At 44.5% G+C, this 13,850-nt stretch overlaps 1 protein-coding gene across 1 annotated transcript; it reads left to right on the top strand.

Moving 5' to 3' along the window:
* Positions 1 to 9,351: 9,351 nt before the first annotated feature.
* On the top strand, positions 9,352 to 12,024 carry Krabd1 (KRAB domain containing 1). The gene is given in 4 exon segments (XM_087210650.1): positions 9,352 to 9,366; positions 9,718 to 9,844; positions 10,443 to 10,535; positions 10,950 to 12,024. Coding segments are annotated over 4 exon segments (294 nt in total). The 3' UTR covers positions 11,009 to 12,024.
* The last annotated feature ends 1,826 nt before the right edge of the window (positions 12,025 to 13,850 follow it).

The raw sequence follows: 13,850 nt of genomic DNA, 5'->3' as shown, positions 1-13,850 counted from the left end.
CTGTCTTAGGGCCCATGCCCCGCGGCTCTGGGCTCTCAGCTGAGCTCACCGCAGCTTGGACCTTGGCGCCTCCCTGCTCCCTCAGAGGCCTCGCTCCTCAGGGAGACAGCACCTTCTTCTCCCAGGTGCCTGGATTCCAGCCATGGAAGTTGACAGCTTTGCTGCTCGCTTTTCTCCCTGGGCCCTGCAGGAAAGGGGCGAGAGCGTGGCAGTGTCTGGTGCAGAAAGGGGGACCCAGGGCGGTTCCCAGGCCGGGGGTCTCATCTTCCTGCCTTGAGGCGGCTGCCAGGTCTCTCCAGCAGTGCCCACGTGGGGCCCTGAGACACAGGGTGGCACGCAGGTGGGCACTGGGCTCCCGCCCTGGGTCCACGCTGCTCCCCTCCCTCTGGCTGAATCCTGCAGCCCCTGCCCTGCGGAGTTCCTGGATGTGTGTGGGGTCCATCCCAGTCACAGCCTTGCTCCTGACTCGGGCTCAGGCCTCCAGCTGACTTGCAGGTCACAGGCCAGGTGCCTGCTCTGCCATAGCTTGGGGGTGGGGGATGCAGGGGACTCGGCACTGAGCCTGGGCTGTGCCGAGGGTGCCCTGCCTTTCCTGACCGGTGCCTTCTGGACCCCAACCTGAGTAGTGCATTTGTGGAGCAAGTTTCCCTCATAAGACCTAAGGCAGCCGAGAGAGACCAGATCCCCTGGAGTTAGGAATAGGAACTAGAAGAGAAGATGGAAAGCAGAGTTGGCTTCTCACCCCTCCTCCAGCGGTAAGCATTGCAGTGTGGGAGAGACATTTCCCACTGGCACATGGAGACACAAGGGAGTTCAGGCCTTAGACACAGAACCCAGGACCAAGCCTGGCGTGGGAAACCCAGTGCTGCCAGAGTCCCAAGGCCCTGGCTCTATCCCAGTGCTTGCGGGCTGAGCTTCTGGTTCTGCAGTGGCCAGGTTGCCAAGGGGCTGGCTCCACAACCTCAGGCAGCAAAGCCAAGAGCAAGGCTGCACTGCCAGGGCAGGGCAGGAGAGTGCGCACAGGTATTTGCCTTACAGCTCTCTGCTGGACCTGCTGCAGTGCCTGGGCACCAGCCAGAGCCCAAACTCCCTTCCCCAGGTCAGTGCACACAGACAGAGGCTCCAGGTTGGCCTAGCACTAGGCAGACACATGTTCAGCAGCAGGACAGACTCACCTCCCCCACCTGCTGCAGGGATCACTTTTTGTGCAGGTCCCTGTGGCTGTGACCCAGGTGACAGCCAGCTTCACATCAGCCTAGGAAGCCAAGGGACTTCCTCCACCTGCTCTCCCCCAACCATGGCAGCACCGTGTAGTGCAGGGCGCCCCCTGCTGGGGCACAGGGCAGGGAAGAGAGCACAAGACTTGGCCTGGGAGCTCAGTGCTGGGAGCTCAGTGCTGTGGCCACCTTCTGGCCATTGTGATCAAGTGTAACTCTCCGACCATGCCTTAAATTTCCATACCACACATGCCCATCCCACCATCACACCCTGTTGAAAACTGTCCAGTCCTAGGGCATGTCCCTTAAGGGGCTTCCTTCCTCTCCTCTGTTTCAAAGCTGCCAATAGTTGCCTGGGAGTGGCTGGGCCCAGCAGTGTTGTTAAATCGGGAGCTCCAAGGATAGACTGTAACCCATGTGGGCCCTGGTCCACATCTTCTCCCAACAGGGCATGTTATGACCTCTTACCCAGCATGTGGGGTTGACCAGGAATCCCAAGGAGCTCCAAAATGCACCTATAGGGTCTTCCCAGGAACCTGCGGCTACACCTCAGTTCCACGGTGGTAGCTGTCATGGAATGAACCACCAGAAAGGTGCCATCATGACTCTGGCCAACCCTCACTCATGTTAGGCACAGGGTGAATTCAGGAGTCTGGGATCCTAGGGGTTCCTGGCCAATGCTTGCGTCCGTATCAGCTCTTGCCAATTCATGTTCCTCCTGCAATGCTGCCTGTGGTCTACACCATCCAAGGATAATGGTGGTGGTAGAAGTTTTCTCCTCCACACTCCTCTCTGTTGGCATCCAGGATACCCCCTCATGGTCTCTGCACAACCTGGCAGGGAGTCCTCTGAGATAGACACACCATATCACCTCTAAGGGCCTCAACAGCTTTTCTGAAGGATGCCATCTCCTACCTCTGACTGATGCATTGGTGCCAGGGCATCCTGGGGCAGCCTTGAGCTCTGCTCTACAGGGGATGGATCTGAATTCTGAACTGCTCTTCCCACTCTGCCTATAAGCCCACTAACTTTCCTCTCTGCTGTTGGCCACATATGAAAGGGTAGGTTGAGCAACATTGGAAGGTGGCACATTCTAGGGCTGCGGTGATTACAGTCATTCAAGAGAAGTCAGTGTTGTGAACGATGCTGTTCACTGATTATGTGGTAACAGTCCATGTGGTAAATTTAACACAATTAAGAACAAGCTTGCTGTTCATATTTTTCTGTGTATTGTGGGTAAGACTTGTATTTTTAGTCATTGTAAGAAATTTTGACAAAGTCACTGGAGGCCAGAATGCATACTGGGCATGATGATGCAGTGTCACGAGTAATGACGTAGCCAGCGTTAAAGAAAGGCCGCAAAGAGGCAAGAAGATCTATACTGAACACAATGGTGAGTTTGAGGATTTCAAGGCGGATCGAGGAAGGAAAAGATCGCCCACCAGATGGCAGCATTGTACTGGTTTTATTGGGCAGCACTTGCACACAATTGTTTAAAGGGGAGTCATTCATGACGGGGGCTGCCTGCAAACCCAGAGGCAGGAGGATCACAAATGTGAGGCAAGCCCAGGCAACTTAGCGACTTAGCAAGCACCTGTCTCAAAATTAAAAATAAAGAAGGCTGAGGATGTAGCTCAGTGTGAAGCTAACTCCTGGGAGGTAGGAGAATTACGGGGGGCATTTACATGTCAAGGTAAAGTTGGTCAACAGCAAGGTGGGAGTTTTTGGGTCAGAGTTTATCCCACAGGGTTTGTCTCATCTATAACCAGGAGATGGTGGGTGCAGTTACACGGTTGTGCAAAACAGGTGGGCTCTAACTTCTTTAACACGTGCTCGTTTGAGTTATATTTAAAGCAAGTAGATGTGTGAGAATTTGTTAAATGTGTAAAAAAATGTACTTAAATGTGTGTATCTTTACAGCTTGATAATTATTAGGGTAAACCGAGGCATGACCAAGTGCACCAGAGCAGGCAAAAATGAAGCAACAAACGAGGTTTTATTTCCAGCCTGGGTGCAGGCTAGTCAAGGGCGACAGAGCTGTTGACCCTGGGGGCTTGGGTGAGGGGAGACTTTACAGGGGAGTTTGGGAAGGGGAGGGGTGGTGCCAGGAGGAGAGGGACATTTTGTCCCGGGGTGGAGGAAGCCTTTTGTTCTGGGGCAGAGGACGTCCGGTGGTCTCCAGGGGCATCTGGACCCGAAGGTGTTGCTGCATGGGACAGGCTTCTTATCTCAAAGCCAGCCCTTGGCTTCCGGTTATCCTTTGCACCTTGAAGGATGTGTAACTGTGTTTCCTGGAAAGTTTTTCTCTTCTGCTTGGGTGAGGGTCTGACAATAATAAATTCCATATTTATAAGTTATTACAGAATTACAGTGGAAACTTCAAATTCAGTTATACTCAAATTGCATCAATTTAACATTAGGAACAGTAACGCTTTGCTAAAACGAAACCACTGTTCTACAATGGATATTATACTACCCACTGTGGCATAGATTCTTTTGATTTGGCCTCAGAATACCTACCCAACCCCGTATTTTGTGGTAAGCAGGGAGTGACACCTTAATACTTGCTCTCTCGTATTCAAAGATTTTGGGGGTGATCAGTAAAGTTACCCTAGGATCCAACCACCTAGGACTGGAGATAAAATTACCACGGGTGGAATGGCTGGGGTGGCACAGGGCCCAAGGGTGCTGGGGAAATTCTGGCCTTGGTGGGGTGTGGCTGACCAGTGGGTGCCCTGTGGACGGGGCATCATGGCAGGGTGCTGGGTGTCTGGGGAGGAGCACATGAGGATGAGTGTGGGCCTTGGGCCTTGTGGGACGTCACGGCAGCCGCAGGAGTAAGACGAGTGTGGCCTGGTGTGGGAAGAACGTTCTGAGTTAGGTAGTAGGAAGCATGTGCGTGGGTCCCTTCTTCCCTCGTCCTCGGTCCCCCTGCAGGGCAGAGTCAGCGCCTTTGGACACCAAGGGTCTTCTGGGTATACGGGAAGATCTCCAAGAGAGACCCTCACTTCCCTTCACCCAGCAAGCCTTTCCCAGGCTCCTCTTTCCTGAGCGAGCCAGCCCTCAAAATCATCCTGGGAAACATGAGCCCCTTCCTAATAAAGTCAGCGCTGCTCAGATGTGCTAGGTGTTGGATTCCTCATCTACGCTTGTGTGTGTAGCTACATCCCCAGCCCGCTCCCCGCTTCCTAAAATTTTGAGACAGGGTCTTGTTAAATCGCTATTTGCCCAGGTTGGGCCCGAATTGGGGTTGCTCCTGTCTCAGCCTCCTAGAGCTAGGATAACAGGTGTGGGCCACCACGCCAAGGCAGGGACACAAAGCCACGTGCAAGAACAGGCAAGCGGGGTCTCTGCCTGTTTAGGCTAAAAATAGGCTGAGCCACCAAAGGGAGAATGAGCCTAGGTGCTGATTGGTCCCCTCAGGCCCCGCCTCTCATCCACTATCAAATGGAACAAACAGCTCGTCTTTGCTCCCGCCTCCTTTCACCGGTAGCCTCTCACCAGTCTTCTCTCTTCCCGGCTGGTCTCATTGGAACAACCAAGAGGACAGGGTCCTCCAAGATTCCTAGAGGGAATGCTAAGAAGGGTATGGCATAGCTGGGTAGCGTGATGACATACTTCCCGGACAGCCATTTTATTTTAATTCCGGAGGGCTTCGTTTTTGAGGACCGTTGCTCGGTGTCTCGACCGTTTTTTTGCTGAAAGTTCTAGAGGCTGCCCGGAGCTCCAGTGAGCAGGCCTGAGGCCCGGAGAGGGCCTGGAGGGAGGGTGGTTCATAGCTACATCGGGCGCGGCTGGGTAGGGTCAAAAAGGGCGATGCCTGGGATGCAGGTTCACCGAGGGTTGGTTGGCATCAACATCCTCAGAAAGCCTTCCCGTCGGGGCCCATGGTCATTTGCACCTCTGGTCCGCTCGGCTGCTCTGTCCCCTGAGAGGCCCAGGAGGTTGGGCTGCGGTAACTCTGCCCACCCGGCATTACGGAGATCCTAGGTGGAACAGAGACCGGCTCAGATGTCTGGAGCGTTGAAACGCGTGTGTGCTTCCTTCCAGGATGGCCCCCGCTTAGTTGTTCAAATATGGGCGAATAGTAGTGAACCCTGCCATCCGGATTGGCTCATAAGAATTTTAAAATTTTGATTAGTCCGCGTTTACAGTACGTAATGAACACATTTGTCATAGGGAGTTGGCACGTGTTTATAACACATCTTGATTATTTGTACCTCCCCTCTGCATCTCATGAATATTGAGTCTAAAGCTTTCTGGTGAGTCATGCCAATCAAGCTCTGTGTGTGTGTGTGTGTGTGTGTGTGTGTGTGTGTGTGTGTGTGTACTCGAAGTCTTTAACGTAGTTTTCGGTGTGTGTTGTTCGAGACGTGAGAGGATTTCTTGACCCAGCTCACCTCTCATCTTCCATCAGGCCCTTCTCCTTAAATTCACTGACGTCACTCCCTTGTCACAAGATCATCGAAGTTTGTAATCAGTTGGTTTATAAACATGTGGTCGCTGCTAGTGCTGAAGGGTGTTGGATTGCGATTTGCTCCCCATTTTGGCTTTTATTTATGTATCAGCTTCTATACAGTTTTCCCCATAGAAAAATAGGAGGAGGGAGTGTTTTGTGGGTAGTTTCTGCTGCTGTTTTCGTGCAAGGGTTTAGCAGCAATATTTGTGTAGATTTATATTGTATTTTCTTTGAAAGTCCTTCTGTTTTTCCTTCTGAGTATATTTCTCTTTACTGGACTCCCTTTAGCTTCCAAGGCACAATTTCTACCTTAATGCTGTCAGCCCTGTCCTAGCTTTAGCTTGCCTTATTTTACTGAATGATTTTCTTGAATCACTAGCAAGGGCCATTGTGGGGAGAACAGTGCACTGACTGAAGTCTGTTGTCTAATGCTCTTATAGTACCCTGAGTCTTACAGCAAGCTGCACATATATGGGTTAAAATGGAAGTTGTTTTTAAGGTCTCTGAGTAGAACTACTTTTATATGATTGTGAAATATCCAATTTACCTGATGGCAGCTGTTGGCATTTCAGGTGTTGTCATTAAGGCATAAATCTTGCTGATTCATTCTTTGTAATGGCAGCAGGCTTACTTCCTAATGAAGAATCAATCAATTTACTAACAGTGGGAAGTACAGCTGGTTTAGAAATGAAGCTGCATAGCTCCCTGCACTGTATTATTTGGAACTTGGAAGTATTTGGGACATCTCATGAAGTTGATGGATTCCTTTAATATGATAGTGTTTTCCCTTTCATCCAATCCCCAACCCTGTTGTAAAACTGAATAAATGTCTTATAATCAGCCTTTGTATTTAGGGGAAAATGGCATTATGATGACATCAAAGTATTCCTAATAAACTATTTTCAAATTCTGTTTGACTTCTATCAGTAAAGTAACAGAAATATCCTGTCCTAATATTAAACTAGCACAGGAGGAAAAACAGATGCTGAGGTCTTCCGTGTTTGATGGATTTCTTGTACACACCTCTTTCCTATCTGTACTGTGTGGAATCTTTAACTACTGGAATTTCAGCTTGCTTTTCAGCCCCTAACATTCTGTGCACTGTCTTCCGTGATTTCCTCTTCTGTCTTTCTTATGATGTCTTCTCTGGACTATTGATGTTATAGTTTTGTCAGTCTACCTTCTCATTACTAATTCCTTGAATGATCCCTGCTTCCCTTCTGCATTCCCCTATGTGCCTGCCATCTCACTTCTCTTGAGTCTAGAATTGCTGCTCATAACAAGCAATAACTGATGAAAAAAACAATACTTCACATAGCCTTCAAGACAGGATAGCTCAGAGGTATTTAGGAGTTATGGTCAGTAAAGTTACTGTCACTAATGTTTTTCTCTTTACCTTCAGCTCCTGAGACTTTTGCCTTTCCCCAAGGAATAAAAGAGGTCACATGATGACAGCTGTGCCCTTAACATCCAGATCCCAGGTGGGCTGGCTTTCCTTTGGACATATATGTATATATACATGCTTGTTTATGTGCATTCATAAATATCTTTGTTTATGCACTTTGTGCATGTGTTAATAGATATGCAAAACATTTTATATGGAAATTTCTTCCTGAGAACTAACTTATTTACAACACAAGTCTTAAATGTATAGCTCACTTTTAGAAATGTACACACCTATATTACCATCACCCATGTCAAGATCTAAAACATTATTAGCATCCCAAGAAGCCTTCTTTTATGTCCTCTCCTAAGCATCCCCCTGTCCCAAAGTTAACCACTATTCTGATCTCTATCAGTATAGATTTTGTTTATTCTGGAGCCTTGTATAAATGGAATCCTTCAGTATGTACTCTTGGATCTGCCTTTTTCATGTAACATTATGTCTGTGAACTTGGCACCCATGGTGTTGCATACACCAGTATTTATTCTTTTTTATCGCTAACTAGCTTTCCACTATCTGATTATACCACATTTTATCTCTTCATTCTACTATAGATGGGCTTTTGTTGTTTCTAGTTTTTCACTCCTGCAAAATAAGAATACATTGGACATTTTGTGGACACAAGCACTCATTCTTTTGGTTTTATCTCTAGGAGTGAAATCGCTAGAGTGCAGGTTATACCTTTAGTTAGTTTTAGTAGATACTGCCCCCAAATTTTCCAAAATAGTTGTTCTAGTTTATATTTTTACCAACAGCATACCATTGCTTCACATGTTTACTAATTCTTGTGTCATTTGTTCATAGTATCTCATTGAGGTTTTTAAAATTTCTTCTCCAATAAGCAGTAATGCTCAGTCAGCAACATTTTATAGGGCTATTGCCTACATGAATATTCTCTCATGTGAAGTCCCTATTCAGATATTTTTCCTATTTTTTGTTACATTATGTACCTCTTTTTTCCCCAAGTTACAGTAATTTTGTATTTGTTAAGGATATAAATCTTTTGCCAGATAAATATCTTATGAACTATCTTCTCCCGGTCTGTGGCTTGCTTTTTTATTCTCTCAATGTGTCCTTTGATAAACAGATTTTCTTCTTTCTTTCTTTTTATTTTTTAGGTACTGGGGAATGAGCTACAGCCCTTTTTCTTTTGGACCGGGGATCGAACTCATGACCTTGCGCTTGTAAGGCAGGCATGCTGCCACTGAGCTAAACCCTGGCTCCCCTTTTTTGTTTTTTGAGACTGGGTCTTTCTAACTTGCCTACACTGGGCTTGAATTTGGAGATCCTCCCAGAGTTGGGCTTATGGGTGCGTACCATGATACTGTTCTTGATTTTATTTTTATTATTTATTTATTTATTTATTTATTTTTGGTACCAGGGATTGAACTTGGGTCCTTGCACTTCACAGCAGGCGGTGAAACCACTGAGCTAAATCCCCGGCCCGATTTTCTTATTTTTAATGAAGCCCAGAATATCAGTTTGTTTTGTATAAGAAATCTTTTTTTACTCAAAGGTCATAAAGATGTATTTCTATTTTTTTTCACAGAGCGTTTATAATTTAGCTTTCTACTTATGCTGTGATTCTTCTCAAATTAATTGTATGAGCTTATGGGTCAGAGTTCTTTTTTTCTCCTCCACATTTAATCCACTTTATACAGGAGAATTTATTGAAAAGTCTATCTTTTACCCATTGAATTGCACTGTTACTTTGTCATAAACTTGGGGACTGTGTATCTGTCTCTATATCTACTGTGTGTCTGTTTTTAAACTCCCTATTCAAGTCATTGGTCTCATTGTCTGTCTTTGAACTAGGATCCTATGGCACTCACTGCTGGTGGGGCAGTAAAATAATTTTGCAGTGTAATTAATACAGAGGGCTTTTCTCCAAGGTAATTTTAATGTCTCAGAAAGACCGCTGGCAAGTCTGTCTTTGGCACTGGCTTATAGGTTCCCATCTCTACACGAAGACCATTTCCTGTAGAGAGATGGTTCTGAAATACACTGCTGAGCTCCTGCTTCAGGGGTTGAAACTTAATAGCTGCCTTGTTAGGCCCATTGCCAGCCTCTTGCACCAAGCTGGCCTAGGGACCTTTCCGGAGTAAGCAGTATTTTCTAACACCCTTTGCCTCTTCCTCCTCTGCATGCAGGTGGGGCAAGGTAGGACGTCATTGGCCGATCAGAGATCTGGGTGCCTGCATAGGGCAAGCCAGCAAGAATGAAGGACTGGCATGAATGCAGCGCTGGTAAATGGCAGGAGTATGAGTCACCCAGATGACTACTGGAATATATAGAGTGGACGAGGCTTGGGACTAAGGTGCTGGCCGTTTCCTTCCACATAATTACCTTCATGTGCAGATCCAAGCCCAGCTGCCACATAGCAGGTTCAGCTCTCTGTGTGGAGATATACTTGGTTCTCACTGGGAAAGTGTGCTGAGCTCCGGCTTGCTGCCTCACATTCTGCATCCTTTTCTGCCACACCTTCCACATTTCACACAAAACTGGTGTTATTGTAAGAGTCCTTCCCTGGCCTCTCAGTGATGGTTTTGACCATCATCATACCTTGAAGTTTGAGAGTGTAGAAGTTATTGTTTCAGGACTCAGAGACTTTTGAGGACATGGCAGTGCAAGTCACCTAGAAGGAATGGGCCAGCTTGAAGTCCACCAGGAAGGCCTTGTACACGGAAGTGATGATGGAGAACTGCAGGGCCATGGCTTCCCTGGGTAAGGCCTCTCTGCTACCCATCTCTGCCTGGGCCCTCAGAGATGGAAGGACTCCTTTGTTTACCAGATGACCTCAAATGGCAGTGTCAGAGGTTGGCAGGTATGGAAAGCTCTGGGGTCTGTTGACTTCCAAAGTGTGTTCCTTCTTTTTTTTAATCATAAAAGTTACCTTCCTTCCCTACTTGCCTTAGAAGTGATTTTCTGGGTCCAGCAGGGCTTGAGATATATCGTGGTACCCTTACCCTGGTATTGAATTTCCACATTGTCTTGAGAAAGCCAGTCCCTCTGTCTCCTTTGAGAGTTGCTCTTAGGAACCATGAATCTGTTTCCCACAATGGGAGTTTAACATTCTCTAACAAAGTTAGAAGACTTGTTTCCAGGTAAGGAGGAATCTGCCTCCCGACATGTTTCAGGTTCCTAGGGAGCACCCTTTGAGGCTTATTCCCAGCATCCCTTCCTGAGACTGTAGGGAACCTTCTGCACAGCCCATCCAGGAATTACCTACCGTCCCTGCCGCCCCTGCTGGTCCCTGCAGTCTCAGGATGAAGTTGACCCTGTGACTTTGTTGATCATCGGGTTTCATTTTCTTCTCTTCAAGCAGCAGCATCTGTTGAGAGACCAGCTCTGAACTTTCAGCTGGAGCAAGAGAGGGAAGCCCTAATCAGGGGCGGCTGGGATCCAGGCCTTGCAGGTGAGTTAAGCAGGGTTGTCTTCTCCAGCTTGTCCTTTGCTGCATTAAAATAAAAGATTCATGTTCTCTGTGCCTTGCACTATGGAGAGTACACGGAGTACATGGGGAGCCTTGCTTACACCGTTGCTGACTGGTCTGTTTCTCCCTTGAAGCTGCAGGGGACAACACTCTGCCTCAGTGTTTTACACGCTGGAATGCTTTTATCCTTGGGGATATGGGAAAAAAATACTGCTTTCCAGTTTTTCCTGCTTTTACAAAATTATTAAATATGGTGCAGTATTATCTTGTCCCGTAACCTATAGAACCAGTAGAGTAACTTGTTTTTGCTTTTCATAATAATTATTATATCACATTAGTCATTTTATATTGAAATGTTTTAAGATATCTTACACATATGATTTTTCTTTCCTTTAGATTACATCTTAAAACTAAGAAGATATACTTACCTAGCTTACAGATACTTTATCCAATAAGATATAAAGATTTCTGGAAATCCTCAGTGCTGGGAAGACAGGACACAAGCTTAATTCTTGACTTTTACCAGTTTTCAATTGCATGTTCATTAAAGTTGCTCATTTTGATGTACAGAGCAGGCTCCCTTGTCCTTTTTTACACGGCTTTATAGAGATATAATTCACAAACCATATATTCCAGTCATTTAACAATTCGGTGACATTTAGTATATATTCATAAGAGTTGTACAAAAATCACCACAATCTACTTTTAACTTTTTCTATCAGCCCTCACTAAAAAATGCTGTATCCAGTAGCAGTCACTCTACTTTGCCCTGCTGACCTCTCAGTTTCGGGCAGCAGCTTAGCCTAGTTGTGTGTCTAGATTTGCCTGTTGGATAATATGTGCTCTTTGCAACCGGCTTTTCACTACCATGTTTTCAGGATTCATCCATTTTGTAACTTGCATCCATACCATTCCTTTTTATATGTGTGTAGTATCTGTTGGATGGATTGTATCACATTTCGTGTTTCTGTTCATAGTGGGTATTTGGGTTCCACTGTTTTGGCAGTATGGATTATGCTGCTGTGAACATGAGTGTATGAGGCTTAATGGAGACTTGCTTTCAGTCTTCATGGGTATGTATACTAGCTATACATTTGCTGGGTAATTTAGTAACTCTTGGCTGAACTATTTAAGGAATGCCATAATTTTTTCCCTGAAGTAGCTAAATCATTTTATTTTCCCCTGGCAGTGTATGAGGTTTGCAAATTCACCACATCCTCACTACTTATTACTGTCCATCTTTTTTATTATAGTTATGCTAGTGATATAAAGTGGCATCTCATGGTTTTGATTTGCATTTTCCTACTGGCTAATGATTTTGTGCATCTTTTCATGTGCTATTGACCATTGGTATATAATCTTTGCAGAAATGTCTGTTTAAATCCCTTGCCCATTCTTAATTGGTTCATCTTTTTATTTTTGCATTGTAAGAGTTCTAGGCTGAATCCTTATCAAATATATCACTTGTAAATATTTTATCCCACTCTAGGAATTGTGGTCCTAGTTTATTTTATTAATAGTGTTCTTGCAAGCACAAATTTGATGTAATGCTTTAGGATTTTCTGTATGCAAAATTATATCACCTTCAAATAAAGATAGTTTTATTTCTTCCTGTCCAATCTGCGTGTCTTTCACTTTTTTCCCTTGCCTCTACCCTGCTCAGAACTTCAGCACGATGTTGAACAGAAGTTGCAAGAGTGAGAGCATCCCTGTCTGTCAGTCTTTTAAGTCTGGTGTTAAGTTCCCAGTTTAGTGAAGAGACAGAGGGAGGGGATATTATATCTTCATCATTTTTTTTTTTTTTGGTACTGGGGATCGAACTTAGGACCTTGCCCTCTCAAGGCAGGCACTGGAACCACTGAGCTAAGTCCCCAGCCTCTTCATCGTGTTTTAAATAGTATGTCTTGCTTTATGTTTTCTATGAATATATCAGACTTGTTTGATAATATATGGTGTTAGCTGTGGTTTTTTCACTAATGTTCTTTATCAAATTATAGAATTTCCTTGTATTCCTGCTTTTTGAGTTATTATCATGAAATGGTATTGTAATTTGTGAAATGATAATTCTGTGGCTGTTAAGGTGACAATGTTCTTGTCCTTTTTTCTATTACTATAGCATATTACATGGGTTGATTTTTATGTATTAAACTCCCCACCCTGCATTCCTTAAACAAATCACAATTGGTGATGGTATAGAATCCTTTTTTTTCCTATATAGCTACATTTAGTTTGCTATATTTTTTTAGGGTTTTCATATTTATTTTTGTAAGAATGTGTAATTTTCTTGTAATGCGTTAATTTGGTTTTGGTATCAGAGCAATAATTGGTTTCCGAATAAGTTGGGACATATTCCTTCCTCTTGTGTTTTTGAAAGAGTTTGTGAAATATTAGTACTAAATTTTTTGGTGTTTGATAAGACTTCACAGATGAAGCCATCTGCACATGAGATGGTGGGAAGGTTTTTTAGTTTTGTTTTTGTCTTTTGAGACAGGGTCTCGCTATGTAGTTCAGACTGGCCTTGAACTCACTATGTAGCCCAGGCTGGCCTTGAACTCATGGCAGTCCTCCTGCTTCAGCCATGCCTGGCCTATGAGGGAATTTTAAAATTACCAATTCAGTGTCTTTCTTGTTATAGGTGTATCCCCAATTTTTGTCCGTTGAGGTAGTTTGTGTCTTTAAAGAAATTTGTCATTTCAGCCGAATTACCTGATTTCCTGTGATACAGTTATTCATACCATTTTCCTACAGTTTTTATTCTACAGTAATGTTTTCTTATTCATTTCTGATTTCAGTAATTGGAATGTTTCTTTGATGAGTTCAGCTAAGACTTTCTCAATATTGTTGATTATTTCAAATTACCAAATTTTGGTTTCATTTATTTTCTCTAGTGTTTTTCTATTTCCTGTTTCATTTCTTTCCTAATTTTTCTTTTCTTCTCTTGCTTTGGTTAAGTTTGCTTTTCGTTAAGTTTGCTCTTAAGAAAAGATCTCTATTGAGGTGAAAGGTTAGGTTGATTTGAGATTTTTAATTAGGAAATTATATATACTGCTGAAGCAAGCATTTAATTAGGAAATTATATAAGGGCATTTAATAGAAATATATATTTTCCTCTAAATACTACTGTTTGAGAAGAATGTGTGCTCTCGTAGGGTAGAGTGTTCTGTTGATGTCTCTTAGATTTATAGTAGTGTTCAAGTTCCCTGTTTCCATGTTCATCTGCCAGTTCTATCTACTACCAAAAGTGGGATATTAAAGTCTCATCTGTTGCTATTGTCTTCTTCAGTTCTGATTTTTTCC

Source organism: Heterocephalus glaber, unplaced genomic scaffold (genome assembly GCF_053883595.1).
Source record: "Heterocephalus glaber isolate CG9 unplaced genomic scaffold, H.glaber_assembly_v1.0 deba00001175, whole genome shotgun sequence".
NCBI lineage: Eukaryota > Metazoa > Chordata > Mammalia > Rodentia > Bathyergidae > Heterocephalus > Heterocephalus glaber.
Note: the sequence above shows the minus strand (reverse complement) of the source record. Positions and strands in the feature narration are given on the sequence as shown.